General features: G+C 43.0%; 1 protein-coding gene across 6 annotated transcripts in view; it reads left to right on the top strand.

Moving 5' to 3' along the window:
* COBL (cordon-bleu WH2 repeat protein) overlaps positions 1–22,891 on the top strand; it is a 612,569-nt gene that overhangs the window by 555,326 nt on the left and 34,352 nt on the right. For all 6 annotated transcript variants that reach the window (XM_056520341.1, XM_056520342.1, XM_056520339.1 and 3 more), the window contains one exon: positions 12,605–12,850. In XM_056520341.1, the coding sequence (XP_056376316.1) occupies positions 12,605–12,850 (246 nt within the window). The remainder of the gene's footprint in view (positions 1–12,604; positions 12,851–22,891) is intronic.

The following is a 22,891-nucleotide window of genomic DNA, read 5'->3' as shown; positions in this document are numbered from 1 at the left end:
AGCTGTCTTGACATGCTGGGAGTTGTAGTTGCGTACCTCCAGCTATTGTATAACTACATCTCCCAGCATTCCCTTCGGCGATCAGTACATGCTGGGAGTTGTAGTTTTGCAACAGCTGGAGGCACACTGGTTGGAAAATACTGAGTTAGGTAACAGAACCTAACTGAAGGTTTTCCAACCAGTGTGCCTCCAGCTGTTGCAAAAGTACAACTCCCAGCATGCACGGTCTGTCAGTACATGCTGGGAGTTGTAGTTTTGCAACAGCTGGAGGCACACTGGTTGGAATATACTGAGGTAGGTATCAGAACCTAACTGAAGGTTTTCCAACCAGTGTGCCTCCAGCTGTTGCAAAAGTACAACTCCCAGCATGCATGGTCTGTCAGTACATGCTGGGAGTTGTAGTTTTGCAACAGCTGGAGGCACACTGGTTGGAAAATACTGAGTTAGGTAACAGAACCTAACTGAAGGTTTTCCAACCAGTGTGCCTCCAGCTGTTGCAAAAGTACAACTCCCAGCATGCACTGTCTGTCAGTACATGCTGGGAGTTGTAGTTTTGCAACAGCTGGAGGCACACTGGTTGGAAAATACTGAGTTAGGTAACAGAACCTAACTGAAGGTTTTCCAACCAGTGTGCCTCCAGCTGTTGCAAAAGTACAACTCCTCAGTCAGCACATGCTGGGAGTTGTAGTTTTGAAACAACTGGAGGCTTGCCACCCCATGTGAACATACAGGGTACATTCACACGGGCAGGTTTACAGTAAGTTTCCTGCTTCAAGTTTGGGCTGTGGTAAATTTTTCGCCGCAGCGCAAACTCCTAGCGGGAAACTCACCATAACACCCCATTGCGAATGTACCCTAAAAACGCTACACTACACTAACACAAAATAAAGGGTAAAACACTACATATACACCCCCTTACACGGCCCCCCCCCCCAATACAAATGAAAAACGTATCGTGCGGCAGTGTTTCCAAAACGGAGCCTCCAGCTGTTGCAAAACAACAACTCCCAGCATTTCTGGACAGCCACTGACTGTCCATGCATGCTGGGAATTTAGCAACAGCTGGAGGCACCCTGTTTGGGAATCACTGGCGTTGAATACCCCTATGTCCACCCCTATGCAATCCCTAATTTAGTCCTCAAATGCGCATGGCGCTCTTTCACTTCAGAGCCCTGTCGTATTTCAAGGAAACAGTTTAGGGCCACATATGCGGTATTTCCGTACTCGGGAGAAATTGCACTACAAATTTTGGGGGGCTTTTTCTCCTTTACCCCTTATGAAATGGAAAAGTTGAGGGCTACACCAGCCTGTTAGTGTAAAAAAAAAATGTTTACACTAACATGCTGGTGGTGCCTCATACTTTTTATTTTCACAAGCAGTAAAAGGAAAAAAAGACCCCCAAAATTTGTAACGCAATTTCTCCTGAGTACAGAAATACCCCATATGTGGGTGTAAAATGCTCTGTGGGCGCACAACAAGGCTCAGGAGTGAGAGCGCACCATGTACATTTGAGGCCTAAATTGGTGATTTGCACAGGGGTGGCTGATTTTACAGCGGTTCTGACATAAACGCAAAAACATAAATACCCACATGTGACCCCATTTTGGAAACTACACCCCTCACAGAACGTGACAAGGCATTTACACCCCACAGGTGTTTGACAAATTTTCATTAAATTTGGATGGGAAAAAAAAATAAAAAGTTTTCACAAAAATGCTGGTGTTAAATTTTTCATTTTCACAAGGGAAAATAGGAAAAAAGCCCCCCAAAATTTGTAACCCCATTTCTTCTGAGTAAGAAAATGCCCCATATGCGGATGTAAAGTGCTCTGCTGGCGCAATACAATGCTCAGAAGAGAAGGAGTGCCATTGGGATTTTGAAGAGAAAATTTGTGTTACACCGAGCGCTCCGGGTCCCTGCTCCTCCCCGGAGCGCTCACGGCGTCTCTCTCCCTGCAGCGCTCCGGTCGGCCCTGCTGACCGGGAGCGCTGCACTGACATGGCCGTCGGGGATGCGATTCGCACAGCGGGACGCGCCCGCTCGCGAATCGCATCCCAAGTCACTTACCCGTCCCGGTCCCCTGCTGTCATGTGCTGGCGCGCGCGGCTCCGCTCTCTAGGGCGTGCGCGCGCCAGCTTTCTGAGACTTAAAGGGCCAGTGCACCAATGATTGGTGCCTGGTCCAATTAGCTTAATTGGCTTCCACCTGTTCCCTGGCTATATCTGCTCACTGCCCCTGCACTCCCTTGCCGGATCTTGTTGCCTTGTGCCAGTGAAAGCGTTTAGTGTTGTCCAAAGCCTGTGTTACCTGAACTCCTGCTATCCATCTTGACTACGAACCTTGCCGCCTGCCCCGACCTTCTGCTACGTCTGACCTTGCCTCTGCCTAGTCCTTCTGTCCCACGCCTTCTCAGCAGTCAGCGAGGTTGAGCCGTTGCTAGTGGATACGACCTGGTTGCTACTGCCGCAGCAAGACCATCCCGCTTTGCGGCGGGCTCTGGTGAACACCAGTAGCCTCTTAGAACCGGTCCACCAGCACGGTCCACGCCAATCCCTCGCTGACACAGAGGATCCACTACCTGTAAGCCGAATCGTGACAATTTGTCCGGAATTGAAGGCCACGTGTGTTTATAAAGTGCCAGAACAATGGACCCCCCCACATGTGACCCCATTTTGGAAACTACACCCCCATGTAATGTATTAAGGGGTGCAGTGAACATTTACGCCCCACAGGTGTTTGACAGATTTTTGGAACAGTGGTCCGTGAAAATGAAAAATAAAATTTTTCATTTGCACAGCCCACTGTTCCAAAGATCTGTCAAACGCCAGTGGGGTGTAAATACTCACTGCACCCCTTATTAAATTCTGTGGGTGGTGTAGTTTTCAAAAATGGGGTCACATGTGGGGGGTCCACTGTTCTGGCACCACGGGGGGCTTTGTGAACGCACATGGCCCCTGACTACCATTCCAAACAAATTTGCTTTCCAAAAGCCCAATGGTACTCCTTCTCTTCTGAGCATTGTAGCATAATGCTTATGAAGAAATATAAAATCTCATCCCTTCCCCAATATCGCGCCACACCCCTACCCCTTAATTCCCTGGTTGAACTTGATGGACATATGTCTTTTTTCGACCGTACTAACTATGTAACTATTGTAGTGCGCCAGCAGAGCATTTTACATCCTAACATGGGGTATTTCCATACTCAGAAGAGATGGGGTTACAAATTTTGGGGGGCATTTTCTCCCATTACCTTTTGTAAAAATGGAAATTTGGGGTAAAAAATGCACTTTAGTGAAAAACATTTTTTTTTTCATTTACACATCCAATTTTAACGAAAAGTCGTCAAACACCTGTGAGGTGTTAAGGCTCACTGGACCCCTTGTTACGTGCCTTGAGGGGTGTAGTTTCCAAAATGGTATGCCATGTGGGTTTTTTCTGCTGTTCTGGCACCATAGGGGCTTCCTAAATGTGACATGCCCCCCAAAAAACATTTCTGCAAAATTCACTCTCCAAAATCCCATTGTTGCTCCTTCCCTTCTGAGTCCTCTACTGCGCCCACTGAACACTTGACATACACATATGAGGTATTTCCTTAATCGAGAGAAATTGGGTTACAAATTTCGGGGGGCTTTTTCTCCTATTACCACTTGTAAAAATAAAAAAACTGGGTCTACAAGAACATGCGAGTGTAAAAAATGACGATTTTGAATTTTTCTCTCCTTCACTTTGCTGCTATTCCTGCAAAACACCTAAAGGGTTAACAAACTTACTGAATGTCATTTTGGATACTTTGAGGGGTGCAGTTTTTATAATGTGGTCATTTGTGGGGTATTTCTAATTTGAAGGCCCTTCAAATCCACTTCAAAACTGAACTGGTCCCTGAAAAATTCCGATTTAGAAAATTTTGTGAAAAATTGGAAAATTGCTGCTGAACTTTGAAGCCCTCTAATGTCTTCTGATGTAAAAACATGTCAACTTAATGATGCAAACATAAAGTAGACATAATGGGGGACATTTACTAATCTAGTCTATTCTGGGTATGCTTATAGACCAGCATATGTGGTAGTCTCCTGTCTATTGTGCTCCTAATTTATCAAAGGTCTCACAGCCCTTGATAAATTCTGTGCTCAGACTTCAGGGTCTACAGCTTAAACTGCATTTAGACCTGCTCCAACATGGTCTGACATTTCAGCGTATTTTGGGCAGATGCGACTTGTCGCACAAAAGTCGCACTTGATAAATTCAGCACCAATGCATTTTCCAATGCATTTCCGTCTAAAATAGACTTGCATGCATCATGTTCTAAAAATCCTCTACAGCAAAAGTCGCAGAAAAGTTGCACATATTTAGACTGCGACTTTCTATGCGACAAATTTAGACAGGAAAAACCAGTCTAAATCCTTTGATAAATCTCCCCCATTGTATTTGTGAATCAATAGATAGTTAATTTGGAATGTCTATTTTCCTTACAAGCAGAGAGCTTCAAAGTTAGAAAATTGCTAAATTTTCTAATTTTTCATCAAGAAATTATGCAAGTATCGACAAAAAATTTACCACTACCATAAAGTAGAATATGTCACGAAAAAACAGTCTTGGAATCAAATTTATAAGTAAAAGCATCCCAGAGTTATTAATGCTTAATATTAATGCAAAAAATGCTCCCGTCCTTAGGTTCATAATGGGCTCCGTCCCCAAGGGGTTAAGGACCAGGCCAATTTTATTTTTGCATTTTTGTTTTTTCCTCCTCGCCTTCTAAAATCCATAACTCTTTTATATTTCCATCTACAGACCCATATAAGGGCTTGTTTTTTGCGTGACCAATTGTACTTTGTAATGAAACCTCTCATTTTACCATAAAATGTACGGCGAACCCCAAAAATTATTTTTTTAGGGAGGAAATTTTAATGAAAACTACAATTTTGTAGGGTTTCAGTTTCACACTGTACACTTTACGGTAAAAAATTACATGTGTTCTATATTCTGTGGGTCAATACGATTAAAATGATACCCATGGCTAGATCCCGTTATATTTTTGTACCGCTTTGTACGAAATCAGTCATCTAAAATGCCCTATTTTGACCACTTATAACTTTTGGATTTTTCCATATATAGGGTGGTATGCAAATTTTTGCACTGTCATCTGTACTTTTTATCACATTTGCATATATAAAACTTTTAGATCATTTTTTATAATTTTTATGGGGAATAAATGTGACTAAAAAGCAGCATTTTTTTTTTTTTTTTTTTTACGTTTACACCATAAACTGTACAGGATCATTAACATTATATTTTGATAGTTAGGACATTTACGCATACATTTTTTTATGCTTTTTGGGGGTAAAATGGGAAAAAAAAATGGGACAATTTTCATTTTTATTGGGGGGGAGGGGATTTTTTATTTTTCATTTTTTCTATTTACTTTTTTTTTTACATTTTTCAACTTTTAAAAAAATCTTTTTATTTCCCCACAGGGGACTATCTATTGCAATCATTTGATTGCTAATACTGTTTAGTGCTATGCATAGGGCATAGCACTGATCAGTATTATTGGTAATCTGCTCTGGTCTGCTCGATCTCAGACCAGAGAACGAGATGTCGGGAGAAGGACGGAGGCAGGTGAGGGAACCTCCGTCCGCCATTACAGATGATCGCATACTCGCGGCAGCGCTGTGGGCGATCCAATCATCTATTTTAATATGCGCACTGCCGCAGATGCCGCAATCTGTACTGATCACTGCATCTGAGGGGTTAATGGAGGACATCCGTATGATGGCGGATGTCGGCGATTACCGGAGGGAACCTGCTGTGTATGTAGATGCTCGTGGTCATACACAAGACGTAAATGTACGTCCTGGGTTGCTAAGTACCGCCGTACTAGGACGTACATTTACGTCCGTGGTCATTAAGGGGTTAATGGTAGCTGTTTATAAAGTGTAGTGTTGTGTAACCTGTGAGTATATTAACCACAAGATAACAAACAATACTATAGCAGTAATATAACAATTATATATATGGTTTCCAATATGGTGATCTAGTCTGAGCACTGTGTGCTCCCTTTAAATAAAGGCAGGAAAGATCGCGATGTTCAATAGTCAATCTCACCGCTATTAAGTGAGGGGCATATAAACGCAAGTGGCGGTGCCTCAATAGTTTCTTGAGTGCAGTGCACTCTCCTGAAAAAAAGAAGTTGGGTTGAGTATGATGCCCGTGGCAAACAGTGGATTGTTCGTTGGTGGTACAGATATGGGGATGAGCAGAGTTGCTGGCCTCTAGGCAGATATCCTGTGCAGGAGAAAGAAGAGTGGGACTATGTCCGCTGCCATTGTCCTCCTCTCGTGAAAAGGCGTGCACAGAATCATAAGCACTGGTGTGTTAGAATGCATTGCTGAGCCGCGGGTCTCGTCGGCCTTCAGTGAACAGCTCGGGGATTATGGTGGTAGCAGTCTGTCAGTGGCTAGTCGCGTTTCAAGAGCTCTACCTCTTTTCTTCAGTAGCTGTCCTTCTTCCCCTCTCCCCTTTTCTTCTTTTCTTCCCTCTCCTTCTCTGTCTCTTTGCCCCCCCCCCCTTCCTGACTCATTTTATTGTCCCCTTTCTCCCCTCTCTCCCCCTCCCACCTGAGGACTGCCTCTTTTTTTTCTGTTTTAGTTTTACCTACACTTTTAGCACTTGTGGTATAAGTGTCTAGCAGTTAAAGGGGTATCAAAGGATAGGGGATAAGATGTCAGATCGCTGGGGGCTTGCTGCTGAGACCCCTCGCGATCTCCCTACAGCTCCCGCATTCTATGCGGGTGCTGAATCTCCAGTTTCGGAAACCTCCGGGTTTTCGGGACTGGGGACGAGACTTCACCCCACATGAATGGAGGGGGCGTGGTGTGACGTCATGTCCCCAGTCCCGGAAACCCGGAGGTTTCCGAAACTAGAGATTCAGCACCCGCATAGAATGCGGGTGCTGCAGGGATAGGGGATAAAATGTTTTTGCCCGGAATACCCCTTTAAGCTGGGTGTTTTCTACCCAAAAGTTTCAGTCATCAAGCTGCACCCCTTTTCTGCCTTTGTGATCAAGAATATAAACTCTCTCGATATGCACACTTATAAACCAAACATCTGTGACTTACTGGGTAGCACCGCCCACATGACTACTTAATATAGAATAAGCAGAGGTTAACATTAATAAATTACAAGTTATCCTGGATCTTTTCCCATAAGACTGTATATCAATCTGCTCAGCTCCTCCTTCTCTATAACATGCAGCCTGTAGCTTTTATTGTACTTTTAATTTGAGAAGTTCCTTGTCACATCTGGGCAGGGAAGGAGTGCACACTATTCCCACCCACTCCCCCTATCCCTGCCTACTTACATTCCTGCCCTCGGTAGTCAATCCATAACCACGGTGACGGTCCCTACTTAAGTGAGGGCAGTCCAGTCAAATTAATAAACTATTTTGCAGACAGAGGTTGGGACACAGAATGGAATCACTCAGACTAACAGAAAAATAACTAAACATACACACAATAAGTCACTGTCCACACTCCGTGTCGATACCAAGAGGTTACAGATAAGCCAATTTGCAAAGCCAGGAGAAGATTCTGAGAGCGGAGCCAAAGGGTCAAAATGACAGATATAACAGATACACTATAAATGCTAGCTAGGAGCACACATAGCTCTATAGCAGGCAAGGATTTGGAATAGACTGCCAGCTTATATGGAGCCAGAACAGGTGCTCCAATCAAGGTTAGCTGACCAGTCCAGACAGCCGGGCGTAACCCAGCAACAAGAAACAACAAAGAACCTGTCAGAACCTTTTAACCTTATAGGTTCAGACATTCCTTTTAAATTCAGGAATGGCCAAGGCCATTATTATCCATTTTGATGGATAATTTAAACCATATCTGAATTTACATTATGTTTTTTAACCCCTTAAGGACCAAGGACGTACCGGTACGTCCTTGGTCCTGCTCTTCTGATATAACGCGGGGTTACACAGTAACCCCGCGTCATATCATGGCGGGCCCGGCGTCATAGTGAAGCCGGGACCCGCCTCTAATAGCGCGCAGCGCCATTCGCGGCGCCGCGCGCTATTAACCCTTTAGCCGCGCGCTCAGAGCTGAGCCGCGCGGCTAAAAGTGAAAGTGAAAGTTCCCGGCTAGCTCAGTCGGGCTGTTCGGGATAGCCGCGGCTAATCGCCTCCTCGCTGTCCGATCGCCGAATGACTGCTCAGTGCCTGAGATCCAGGCATGAGCAGTCATGCGGCAGAATCGTTGATCACTGGTTTCTTATGAGAAACCAGTGATCAGCATAGAAGATCAGTGTGTGCAGTGTTATAGGTCCCTATGGGACCTATAACACTGCAAAAAAAAAGTGAAAAAAAAAAGTGAATAAATATCATTTAACTCCTCCCCTATTAAAAGTTTAAATCACCCCCCTTTTCCAATAAAAAAAAAAAACACAGTGTAAATAAAAATAAAAATAAACATATGTGGTATCACCGCGTGCGGAAATGTCCGAATTATAAAAATATATCATTAATTAAACCGCTCGGTCAATGGCGTGCGCGCAAAAAAATTCCAAAGTCCAAAATAGTGCATTTTTGGTCACTTTTTATATCATTTAAAAATGAATAAAAAGTGATCAATAAGTCCAATCAATGCAAAAATGGTACCGTTAAAAACTTCAGATCACGGCGCAAAAAATTAGCCCTCATACCGCCCCATACACGGAAAAATAAAAAAGTTATAGGGGTCAGAAGATGACAATTTTAAACGTATTAATTTTCCTGCATGTAGTTATGATTTTTTCCAGAAGTCCGACAAAATCAAACCTATATAAGTAGGGTATCATTTTAATCGTATGGACCTACAGAATACATATCAGGTGTCATTTTTACCGAAAAATGTACTACGTAGAAACGGAAGCCCCCAAAAGTTACAAAACAGCGTTTTTTTTTCAATTTTGTCGCACAATGATTTTTTTTCCCGCTTCACCATAGATTTTTGGGCAAAATGACTGACGTCATTACAAAGTAGAATTGGTGGAGCAAAAAATAAGCCATCATAAGGATTTTTAGGTGTAAATTTGAAAGAGTTATGATTTTTTAAAGGCAAGGAGCAAAAAACGAAAATGCAAAAACGGAAAAACCTCCGGTCCTTAAGGGGTTAAGGGAATCACTGTCCATAACAGTTTCCAGTGAAAGGGGTGGGGACTAGAGTGTTCTCTGGAACACAGAAGACTTAAAACTATTAGTCAGGTGTATTCTTTGATAGCTACTGTTAGCCAAAAGCCACAATATTTTTTGTGCCATTTAAGAATTTAAGAGAAATGATTTGTCCTCATACTATAGATAAATCGGCTTTCAAAATGTTCCATCTAATGCCACCTCTATGGGACCCATTCAGGATGCTAAATAGGGGTTTTAGCCCCTTGTTAGTATGTCATTGGCTAAGAGAGAGGCATTTGACATGGATCTTAGAGGATAATGGGGGAGATTTATCAAAACCTGTCAAGAGGAACAGTTGCTGAGTTCCCCATAGCAACCAATTAGATCGCTTCTTTCATTTTGCAGAGGCCTTTACAAAAATGAAAGAAGCGATCTGATTGGTTACTATGGGCAACTCAGCAATTTTTTCCTCTGGACAGGTTTTGATAAATATCCCCCAATGTGTTTTCTTGTGGAGATTCTAAATTCTTGTTTCTCTGAAAATCCCTAGTCATGTTTCATGGAACCATAAGGAGTGTCTTTTCTTATTTTACAGTGTAAAACAAAGACTTGCACATAGTTAGACATTTAAAGTTAAGTAATTGCATTATCTAAAGTGTATTCTCTAAAGGAGTGTTCATGATTATCTCACGCTTTCTTAGATCAACAGTAATCAAGCCACATTAGTAGCACAATATGGAAAAACAATTGTAATAATAATGCTTATCATTTGAACAATATCAGAGGAAATATTTAAATAATTAAAAAAAATTAAGATTTTTGAAAGAAACATCAACATGGTTTAGGAAACAAAAAGAATAAGAATAATAAATAAAAATGAAGCGATAGTATCACCCAGACAAGTCCAAAGTTTTATTCAGTTGTGGTTTCAGTGTTAAGATCCCTACAGATCACTAGATTTAGTCAGGTAAAGTCTTTGGCTGTGTGTTTTACACCCCATAGATTTACAATGGAGCCCGTAACCTGCACAAAGTCTCCTGTGGGCCAGGGAGTGAAGTGCTCAGCAATGTACTCTCCCTTGGTATATCTAGCAATTGATGGGGGTATGCTGCGGCTCAGTCAATCGCTCACCTTAGCAATGTCCCGCCCTGGGCCAGTGATTGGCTGATTGGCAATATGACATATTGAGCTCTGAGACAGGTCTTATTCCTGGAGGTAAGGTTTCTGTAAGAACAGTAAGGTGTAATCTTATGAGCCATACACAGCCGGTACTGGATATTTTACACCACTAAAACCCACTGTCAGTGGCAAAATTACCTACTAGATGTTACTGCAGAATCTAGATGGTTAGATGGGGGACCCCCTCTATAGGGTGTTATGCAAAATAGTTAATATATGCAGCCAGGTCCCTAGGTTATCTTTCTACTCATGGCACACTCTGCTGCCCAGAAATTCTGTAAAAATGATCCAGTGTTATTGTTTTTTGGTCAATTCACCTTCCAAAAAAAATGTAAGCCCAACACTAGTCTCTTTACGCAAATTAGGAAAGATCTGTCAATCAAGACAAGGGACCACCAAAATGGCTTAGAGCTCAGTTCCCGAGTGAAGTTGGTAGTATCAATCATCTAAAATGGCACTGCAATTCTAAGTGAATCATATATCATTGTGATAAGGAAGCCTGTTAATATTTCCTGCTGCGATGGTTCATGTAATGTTTAATGGTCACAGGTTTTCTTCAAGTACTGTAATCACTGTGCCTGTGATAATTTTTATATAGGCTATTATTACCGTATATACTCGAGTATAAGCCGAGTTTTTCAGCACGATTTTTCGTGCTGAAAACACCCCCCTCGGCTTATACTCGAGTGAACTCCCCCACCCGCAGTGGTCTTCAACCTGCGGACTTCCAGAGGTTTCAAAACTACAACTCCCAGCAAGCCAGGGCAGCCATCGGCTGTCCGGGCTTGCTGGGAGTTGTAGTTTTGAAACCTCCGGAGGTCCGCAGGTTGAAGACCACTGCGGCCTTCAACATCATCCAGCCCCCTCTCACCCCCTTTAGTTCTGAGTACTCACCTCCGCTCGGCGCTGGTCCGGTCCTGCAGGGCTGTCCGGTAAGGAGGTGGTCCGGTGAGGAGGTGGTCCGGGCTGCTATCTTCACCGGGGAGGCCTCTTCTAAGCGCTTCGGGCCCGGCCTCAGAATAGTCACGTTGCCTTGACAACGACGCAGATGCGTCGTTGTCAAGGCAACGGCTCTATTCCGGGCCGGAAGCGCGGAGAAGAGGCGCCCCCGGTGAAGATAGCAGCCCGGACCACCTCCTCACCGGACCACCTCCTTACCGGACAGCCCTGCAGGACCGGACCAGCGCCGAGCGGAGGTGAGTACTCAGAACTAAAGGGGGTGAGAGGGGGCTGGATGATGTTGAAGGCCGCAGTGGTCTTCAACCTGCGGACCTCCGGAGGTTTCAAAACTACAACTCCCAGCAAGCCCGGACAGCCGATGGCTGCCCGGGCTTGCTGGGAGTTGTAGTTTTGAAACCTCTGGAGGTCCGCATGTTGAAGGCCGCAGTGGTCTTCAACCTGCGGACCTCCGGAGGTTTCAAAACTACAACTCCCAGCAAGCCCGGACAGCCGATGGCTGCCCGGGCTTGCTGGGAGTTGTAGTTTTGAAACCTCTGGAGGTCCGCAGGTTGAAGACCACTGAGGGCGAATGATGAGAAGAGGATGATGAAGGGGGGGGGGTGTGGGGATGATGAAGGGGGGTGGGGATGATGAAGGGGGGGGGGTGTGGGATGATTACAAGGGGATGATGAAGGGGGGATGTGTGGGATGATGACAAGGGGATGATGAAGGGGGGATGTGTGGGATGATAAGGGGATGTGTGGGATGATGACAAGGGGATGATGAAGGGGGGATGTGTGGGATGATAAGGGGATGTGTGGGATGATGACAAGGGGATGATGAAGGGGGGATGTGTGGGATTAGGGGATGTGTGGGATGATGACAAGGGGATGATGAAGGGGGGATGTGTGGGATGATGACAAGGGGATGATGAAGGGGGGATGTGTGGGATGATAAGGGGATGTGTGGGATGATGACAAGGGGATGATGAAGGGGGGATGTGTGGGATGATAAGGGGATGTGTGGGATGATGACAAGGGGATGATGAAGGGGGGATGTGTGGGATGATGACAAGGGGATGATGAGGATGTTAATGACGGGTCTGGATGATGACAGGGGGGGATGAGGTATTTCCCACCCTAGGCTTATACTCGAGTCAATAACTTTTCCTGGGATTTTGGGTTGAAATTAGGGGTCTCGGCTTATACTCGGGTCGGCTTATACTCGAGTATATACGGTAGTTATTAAGTTATTTGTAAAAGTATGTCAAAGTGTTTTTTTTTATTCTCTTGCATTTTTGGACGTTAATGGATATGTTTTTGTTGGCTAGGTATCTTCTGCTGCATCCAATGAACTCCAGACATTAAGAAGTAAAGAAATATTGGAGAAAGATAATGAAGTTGTAGCAATGAAAACATCAATTCTTCCCCCACCAACCTTCTCACCACCACCTCCGCCACCCCCCGTACTAAACACAGTATCAAAATCACCTCCAGTCTCTTTAAACACGTCAGTGGATGCAAGAGAAGCTCTAATGGAAGCCATTCGTTCTGGTGCAGGTGCCAGATTGAAAAAGGTACATAGATACAAATTAATTCGGCAAACATCCTGCTTCATAGAAAACTTTGCATAATCTGCAACTTTGCATAAAACTTGACACAATTATAATATATGTAATAGTTTAATAGGGAGTTTTACAGCTTGCCAATGTGAACATCTACCATTGATTACCATTTTGTACTTATAATAATATGATATATCATAGTAACATAGTTCATAAGGTCGAAAATAGAGTCCATCTAGTTCAACCTATAACCCTAATGAGTCCCTACTCAGTTGATATAGATCTAGAATCCATAACCTGTAATGTTATTATTCTCCAAAAATGCATCCAGCCCCCTTTTTAAATTATTTTACAGAGTTCACCATGACCACCTCCTCTGGCAGAGAATTCCACAGTCTCACTGCTCTTACAGTAAAGAACCCCCATCTGTGCTGGTGCAGAAACCTTCTTTCCCCTAGATGTAGAGGATGCCCCCTTGTTATAGTTAAAGTCATGGGTATAAATAGATCATGGGAGAGATCTCTGTAAGGTCAACTGATATATTAATACATAGTTATTAGGTCTCCCCTAAGCCTTCTTTTTTCTAAACTAAATAACTCTAATTCTGATAATCTTTCTGGGTACTTTAGTCCTCCCATTCCCCGTATTATTACTCTGGTTGCCTGTCTTTGAACCCTCTCCAGCTCCCCTATATCTTTCTTGTACACTAGTGCCCAGTATTGTCCACAGTATTCCATGTGTGGTCTGATTAGTGATTTGTACAGTGGTAGAACTATTTCCTTGTTGTGGGCATCTATACCCCTATTGATGCACCCCATGATTTTATTTGCCTTGGCAGCAGCTGCCTGACACTGGTCACTACAGCTAAGTTTACTATTAACTAAGACTCCCAAGTCCTTTTCCACGTCAGTCGTCCCAAGTGTGCTCCCATTTAATACATAATCCCAGCCCATATTTTTCCTCCCCATGTGCATTACCTTACATTAATCAGTGTTGAACCTCATCTGCCACTTCCCAGCCCAAACCTCCAACCTATCCAGATCCATTTGTAATAGTGCACTGTCCTCTACAGTGTTTACTGCTTTACAGAGTTTAGTATCATCTGCAAAGATTGTTACTTTACTATTCAACCCCTCTACAAGGTCATTAACTAATATATTATATAGAACAGGACCCAAGACTGACCCCGGTGGTACCCCCACCTGACCCCGGTGGTAGGGCCTGGTAATTTGTCTATTTTGATTTTTTGTATGCGGCTCTGTACTTCTTCCTGGGTTAGACAGGTTACCTGTACTGTGGAGTTTACCTTATCTAGCTGTATTTCACCTGGCAATAAAATTTCCTCGGTGAATACAGTGAAGAAGAATTTGTTTAATATATTTGCTTTTTCCTGATCCCCGTTCATAATTTCTTCCTCATCATTTTTTAAAGGGCCAACACTTTCATTTTCAACCTTTTTGCTATTTATATAGTTTAAAAAACATTTTGGGGTTAGTTTTACTCTCTTTGGCAATAAGTCTTTCTGTCTCTATTTTTGCGGTTTTTATCTGTTTTACATATTTTACATTTTTCTCTATAGCTTTTTAATGCTTCTTCACTGCCATCCTGTTTTATTAGTTTAAATGCTTTATTTTTGTCATTTATTGCCCCCTTAATATTTTTATTCATCCATATTGGTTTTCTTTTATTTCTGAACCTTTTATTCTCATAAGGTATATGCATCTTACAGTGAGAATTTAATATATTTTTAAAAGTCTCCCATTTAGTGTCAGTATTCTTGTTTTTGAGGACATTATCCCATTTTATATTGTTAAGGGCTTCTCTGAGTTGATTTAAAACTTTGCCTTCCTAAAGTTCAATGTTTTTGTGGCCCCTCGAAAGATTCCCTTATTGAAGAACAAGCTATAATGTATTATATTATGATCACTATTTCCTAGGGGTGTGAATCGCCAAGAATTTGGCGATTCGATTCGAATCGCGATACCAGTGTGGCGATTCGATATATCCCGATATTTCGCGATACCGTCTAAGTGACGATACATCGCGATATATCCCGATACATCACCCACCTGGGAGCATTCATAGATCCCAATAGACGCTGCTGTCAGCTTTGACAGCGGCGATCTAGTAGTCCGGTGCTCACTTTTCTCATGTTATCCTGTCCGGGCTGCAAAATAAAAGAAAACGCACTTTATCTTACCTGCCAACGAGCCCCCGGAGCTCCGGTACAGGTGTTTGGTCCCCGGGCTGTATTCTTCTTACTTCCTGTTAGCCCGGCACGTCACACGGAGCTTCAGCCTATCACCAGCAGAGGCGGGACATCGCTGCGGCCAGTGATAGGCTGGAGCTCCATGTGACGTGCCGGGCTAACAGGAAGTAAGAAGAATACAGCCCGGGGACCGAACACCTGTAACGGAGCTCCGGGGGCTCGTTGGCAGGTAAGATAAAGTGCGTTTTCTTTTATTTTGCAGCCCGAACGGGATAGCATGAGAAAAGTGTGCACCGGAGTACTCCTTTAATAGCCAGCCGCGGCGATCGCCGCATGCTGGCTATTAGCGGCGGCCCCCGGCTACTGAAATCAGCCGGGGGTCGCATAGTACGGAGCGGGCACGAGTCGGAGCCCGCTCCATAGCCGTGTCAGATCCGGCCTGCCCGGCTCCACAAATGTGGAACTTTTATCTCCTGATGCCCAGGACAGGACATGCTCTTCCGGGCGTCAGGAGATAAAAATTCCACATCCCTAAAAGAATCGATTCAAAAATATTTTGAATCGATTCAGTATCGGCAAATGAAAAAATCGCGATTATCGCGAGAATCGATTTTTTCTTACATTCATACTATTTCCTAGGTGTACTTCTACTTGCACATCAGTTACTCTGTCAGGTCTGTTGGTTAAAATTAAGTTTAGTAGGGTGCCCCCTCTGGTCAGTCCCTGCATCATTTGGGACAGATAATTGTCTTTAGCTATAGTCAGAAACCTGTTTCCTTTATGCCATTCACAGGTCTCAGTCTCCCAGTTTATATCAGGATAGTTAAAGTCCCCCATTATTATTGCATCATTCTGATTTGCTGACTTGTTTATATGCCTCAGTAATTGATCTTCTGGCTCTTCCATTATGTTTGGTGGCTTATAGCAAACCCCTAATAGAATTTTGTTATTTTCATCTCCATATATTTCTACCCATAATGATTCCACATTATCGCCCCCCTCCCATATATCCTCCCGCAGTGCGGCCTTCATTCTCAATTTCACATAAAGACAAGCTCCTCCCCCTTTCCGTTTTGTCCGATCCTTTGTGAATAGACTATAACCCTGTATGTTGACCACCCAGTCAGAGCTATCGTCCAACCAAGTCTCTGTTATACCCACTATGTGATAATTCTCCTCAGACATCAACCACTCCAGTTCCTCTGTTTTATTGGTCAGAATTCTGGCATTAGTCTACATGCAATTTAATGGTGTATGTTTTTCCTTTCTATGAAGCCAATCCCTAATAACTATTCTAACCCCTCCCTCCACTCCACCCCCAGGTATATTAATAAGTCCCCCCTCTATATCTACACTATCTTCCCCCTTTACATTGTAGGTTCCCTCCCCCCCAGTCCCTAGTTGAAACACTCCCCCACCCTTCTAGCCTTCTTCTCCCCAAGCACAGCTGCACCCTCCCCATTGAGGTGCAGCCCATCCCTACGGTAGAGCCAGTATCCGAAAGCAAAGTCGGCCCAGTTCTCCATGAACCCAAACCCCTCCTTCCTACTCCAGCATCGGAGCCACTTGTTTACCTCCCTTATCTCCCGCTGCCTCCCTGGTGTGGCTCGTGGTACAGGTAATATTTCAGAAAATATTACCTTGGAGGTCCTTGCTTAAGCTTGCGGCCTAAGTCCCTGAAATAATTTTTAAGGACACTCCACCTACCTCTTACTTTGTCATTGGTGCCAATATGTACCATGACTGCTGTGTCCTCTCCAGCCCTTCCCAACAACATGTCAACCCAATCCGCGATGTGCCAAACTCGAGCGCCAGGAAGACAACACACTGTTCGGCAATCCCGGTCTTTGTGACAGATCGCCCTGTCTGTGCCCCTAAAATTGAGTCCCCCACTACCAGTACCTGTCTGGCCTGCCCTGCAGTCAGAGGCAGAGTCTTGCTGCAGTACTGCAAGCTCTGAAACGGCATCCCCCTCATCTGCCAAGTGGGCAAACTTTTTGGAGTGTGCCAGTTCAGGACTATCTTTATAGTTATCAGAGTTCATTAGACACAGACTTAAAAAATAACATTCTAGCTAACTGGACTGTAAAAAGCTTAAATTACACAAATTTCAAACTTGTAACTTTTATCTTTCTACTGACTTGCATCTCTCCTTTGTTAGCCTGTAAACAAGGTGTGCTGATGCATAGAGAGGACTACTTAGCTCAAAATTTTAATGGAGAGGACTACTTAGACTCCTATCTTTGTGGTCTTATTGAAAGTGTGTAAAAAGGTTAAAGTTAATCTATTTACTGATGGTGTTAGTTTAGGTGACAGAGTCTCTTTAAGGAGGTTTAAAGAGGGCTTGAGAGCCCACCCCTCTCCATGTCTGTCAACTGCCATTTGATTTCAGAAGCTGACAGTGATGCCAGGAGCTGGACGGAGCCATCAGTGATGGCAGCTATTTAACTATCTAGGTGTCACTGTAAATGTAGACAGCAGCATCTAGACAATTAGAAGCTCCATCATTGGTTGTTCTGGGGTTCCATCAGCTTCACACTGCCACAGGATTATGATGAGCATGGCTGCCATGACAGATCTGCTTTAACAGATCTGCTAATACAGACTGCCATAAACGGGCTGTAATAGAAGATCGCTAATCTAACAGCTGAGTGTAATATACAGGATGGGCCATTTATATGGATACACCTTAATAAAATGGGAATGGTTGGTGATATTAACCTGCTGTTTGTGGCACATTAGTATATGTGAGGGGGGAAACTTTTCAAGATGGGTGGTGACCGTGGCGGCCATTTTGAAGTCGACCATTTAGAATCCAACTTTTGTTTTTTCAATAGGAAAAGGGTCATGTGACGCATTAAACTTATTGGGAATTTCACAAGAAAAACAATGATGTGCTTGGTTTTAACGTAACTTTATTCTTTCATGAGTTATTTACAAGTTTCTGACCACTTATAAAATGTGTTCAATGTGCTGCCCATTGTGTTGGATTGTCAATTCAACCCTCTTCTCCCACTCTTCACACACTGATAGCAACACCGCAGGAGAAATGCTAGCACAGGCTTCCAGTATCCGTAGTTTCAGGTGCTGCAGAATGGGCAAAACAAAAATTATATATCCATTATATAGCACAGATGCCGCTGTATACAGCTCTCACATCTCTGCACTATACTCCGGCCAGTGATGCAAATAGAACATCACTCATTCATATTTCCCACCCAGAGCTGTAATTGGCCTAATGGTTGCAGCCAATCACAGCTCTGAGGAAAATATCAATGAGTGAGTGGCCGGCCCGGAGTATAGTGCAGAGCATGGATGCGAGCTATGTATACAGTCACTCCATCTCTGCTATAGACAGGACGATCACAGCGGGTGTCAGTAGCGGGTGTCCTTAAGCAGGCACTACTACTCCCAACATGGAGCACACTCTGCTCCATGCTGGGAGCTGTAGTATCTGCATTTATAGACAGATGGTAGCGAGTGTAACTTCTTACACCCGCTGCGATCTGTCTATTAATGTGCTCCATGTTGGGAGTAGTAGTACCTGCAGTTATGGAAAGATCACAGCGGTATCACTCCTGACATCCACCTGTATAATGTATAGATGCAGCGGCCACTCTTCTATGGTCCCCTGCACGGCCGTATATATACACATATTCATATATCCCACAGAGAGCTGTGATTGGCTGGAACCATCTGGCCAATCACAGCTCTGCGGGAAATATGAATATGTGTATATATACGTCAGGGCAGGGGACCATAGAAGAGCTCCCGGCCGCATCTATACATTATACAGAAAGATCGCAGCGGGCAATCTGTCTATTAGTACAGGTACATGGAACAGTGTGTTCCATGCTGGGAGTAGTAGTACTAACAAAAAAAAAATTAAAAATAAAGAAAAAAAGTGAAAAACACACACACAATAAATTTTTATAATTTCCCTGCACACATAAATTGATCCCTGTTTAAAAAGTAATAACATGTTTTTTATAAAAAAAAAATATTAATTTAGTTAGATACAATTTTTTCCTTCACTACTGTATCTTTTTTTTTTTAATTGTATCCTACGAAATTTTATTCAAAACAGGTATCTCCATCACTTTTTTGGATCGCTAAAGTCCAAAAAAGATTAAAAAAACGCACGCAAAAACACCAAAGTTGAGCCCCACATATCGTTTTTCTTGCCATTTTCTCACTCTCACAGACTTCTATTGGAGCAAAACGCCACGATTCCGTAAAATTCCGGTTTGAGCGACATACAGCGTTTTTTTTGTTTTTTTTAAACGCCAAGGAGCTGAAAAAACTGAAAAAAAGTGAAAAAACGCAAAAAAGATTAAAAAAAAGCCAAAGTGAAAAAACGCAGAGTGGAATTATAAATTTGCGATTTCTCATTGATTTACAGCTAACATCTGGCCGCAGCGTTTTTTGGCCAAAAAAATGCCATGCAGCAGAATTGGCGTTTTTGTTGGAGTTTTGCCAAAAAAAAAAAAAAAAAAACAAGTGGAGACTTAGCCTTATACTGCAGTTCATGTACTAGTTTAGTAGTTCTCTCTGAACTCTCTCCAAAGTGTCTATATGCTTCTGGAGATACGCCCTTCAGTACTGCGCACAATACACCAAGTGAGGTCTCACCAGTGTTCTGCACAGCAGCACGAACACTTCCCTCTTTCTACTGCTAATACCTCTCCCTATACACCCAAGCATTCTGCTACTTTTTTTTTGCTGCTCTATGACTTTGTTTACCTACCTTTAACCCTTTCAGGACTCAGGGTTTTTCCACCTTCGTTTTTTCCTCATCACCTTCTAAAAATCATAACACATTCAGTTTCCCACCTACAGACCTATATGGGGCTTGTTTTATGCACTACCAATTTTACTTTGTAATGACATCAGTCATTTCACCACAAAATCTATGATGAAACAAAAAAAAAATTATTTGTGGGACAAAATTGAAAACCCCCCACCATTTTGCAATTTTTAGTAGCTTCCGTTTCTAGGCAATGCGCTGTTCATTAAAAATGACACCTTTATTCTGTAGGTTCATACAGTTACAAGGATATCCAATTTATGTAGGTTTTATGGTATTTTACAACTTTAAAAAATTATTATTACATTCATTAAAATTTGTACAGGTATGTTTAAAATTGAATCTTCTGACCCCCTATAACTTTTACATTTTTCCGCATTCAGGGCTATGAGGGTTAATTTTTTGCACCATGGTCTTTTTATCAGTACCATTTTTGTTTTGATGGGTTTACAAAATGACCAAAAATAGGCAATTTGGACTTTGGAATTTTTTTTACGTATACGCCATTGACTGTTCAGTTTAACTAATGTTATATTATGATAGTTCGGACATTTACGCACGTGGCTATACCACATGTTTATTTTTATTATGTTTACATATTTATTATATGGAATTTGGGAAAAAGGTAGTGAGTTAAACTGTTTGTATGGAAGGGATTCATTCACATTTATTAACTTTTTTTAAAAACTTTTTTACACTATTTTTTAGTCCCTATAGGGGACTATTACATGCAATCTTCTGATTGAATACACTGTTCAATGCTATGTCATAGCAAAGCATTTATCAGTGTTATCGGCGCTCTGCTGCTCCAGCCTGCTGAGCAGGCATGGAGCAGCAGATCATCGATCGTACGGCAAGGAGGCAGGTAGGGACCGCGATTTCACTGCAGCGGTCTCAAAGAGGCCGACTGAACTGCCAGGAATGGTTTTACTATCACTTTAGACGCAGTGATCATTTTTATCGCCGCGTCTAAGGGGTTAATGCCAGGCATCACCGCAATCGGTGATGTTCGGCATTAGACACAGTTCCTGGCACCTGATAGCCACAGGGACCACCCGGCTATGAGGTTGGGTCAGCTTGTGAGCATCATAGCAGGGAGCAGATGCAGGGCATACAGGTACACCCTGCATCCTTAAGAAGTTAAAGGGATACTCCGGTGGAAAAAATTTTTTTTTTTAATTCAACTGGTGCCAAAAAGTTATACAGATTTGTTAATTATTTCTATTTAAAAATCTTAACCCTTCCAGTACTTTTTAGCTGCTGTATACTACACAGGTTCAAGTTCTTTTCTTTTTGAATTTCTTTTCTGTCTTACCACAGTGCTCTCTGCTGATGACTCTGTCCATGTCATGAACTGTCCAGAGCAGGATAGCTTTGCTATGGGAATTTGCTCCTGCTCTAGAAAGTTCCTGACATGGACAGAGGTGTCAGCAGAGAGCACTGTGGTCAGATAGAAAATACATTCAAAGTTAAAGAACTTCCTGTGGAGTATACAGCAGCTGATAAGTACTGGAAGGATTGCTTTACAAATCTGTTTAACTTTCTGGCACAAGTTGAGCCTTTAAGTCTTCTCATATAATGACCCCTAAATCCCTTTCCTCAGAAACTGAGGTTAGACCTGTATCACATATTCTATACTTTGCCTTTACGTGCATTATCTTACCATCGATATCACTGCAATTTCACTAATAAAAATTTAAACATAAGGTACCCCACTGGTAACAAGACCTTACTCTAGTGGTAGCATCATCTGAAGCAGTTTGTTAGTTCACATAGGTGGTGAAGGATTAGAAAAACAGAGCAGATTTATTTAAAAAATCAGCACCACACTTGTCCTCAGGTCAAATTGAAGTGAATGGAGTCAAGTTGTAATACCAAACACAGCCTGATGGCAGGTTAGGTGCTGGTTTGGAAAGTAATTAGCTCTATTTTTCTATTCTTGGATAACCCCTTTAAAGGGAAACCTTCACCGCCAAAGTGGAATACATAACCTGTGTTTCACACCTCTGAAAGGCCACACTGTTACCCCCTTTAACTGTACATCAAAATTCCATAATTCATAGAAATGCCACATGACGTTAGCTTTTCCTCTAAATTTCACCTGACTGCTGTGGAAAGCTTTAATAACAGGTGCTTAAAGGGGTTATCCACCATAAGGTGATTTTAGTACATACCTGGCAGACAGTAATAGACATGCTTAGGGAGAATCTGTGCTTTTCTTGGGGCTAAATGGCTATGTTGTGAGATTACCTTAACATTGTGGCTAGCTATTTGTGAACTGGTATTTCCTCTTTGAGTTTTCTTTTTTGCCTACAAATCCCATAATTCCATTTCCCTCCCTCCCACACATCAGACACCCCATCCATTGAAACATAAATGAGCTGCATCCATTCAAAAGTCCTGTGGTTTTCAATCCGTGTGCCTACAGCTGTTGCATTATTTGCAGATTGATCTCTCTCCCACCAAGCATTCCCTCCACCCATTGAAGCAGACAGGCTCCCTGTCATCAGCTGACTAGTGAGTCAGGTCTCGGCCTCATTGCAACCTTGGAAAAATCTCAGACAACAGTCATTTTGTATGCTGTTAAAAATAAATATTGGGGGTAAAGAATTGTGAGAAAACCATCACACACAGGTACAGACACTATATTATGAACTACACTAACTTTACAGCCCCTGTAGCACAATCAAATAAAAAAAATCCTGGAATACCCCTTTAAGTGTAGATCTTTTATAGATGGTACATTTTAAGCATCCTTTTTAGTTAAAGGGTATCCTTTAACCCTCCAAAGGATAGTCGATAAGATGTTTGATTCTGCGGTGCAGCACCGCAGTCATCCAGTGCACAGAGCGAACTTCGCTCCGTGCCTGATGACTATTAATACGGCGCTGACATCACGGCCACGCCCCCTCCCATAGACTTGCATTGAAGGGGGGTCACGTGATGTCATGGCATGACTGTGACATCATGAGCCTCCGGTTCCGCAGCTGGCGTTCTAAACAAATACCGGGTGCTTCAGGGAGATTGCGGGGGGTCC

The sequence above is a fragment of the Hyla sarda genome, chromosome 5, assembly GCF_029499605.1.
Source record: "Hyla sarda isolate aHylSar1 chromosome 5, aHylSar1.hap1, whole genome shotgun sequence".
Classification (NCBI taxonomy): Eukaryota; Metazoa; Chordata; class Amphibia; order Anura; family Hylidae; genus Hyla; species Hyla sarda.
The sequence above is the reverse complement of the archived record's forward strand: the minus strand, read 5'-3'. Positions and strand labels throughout refer to the sequence as shown.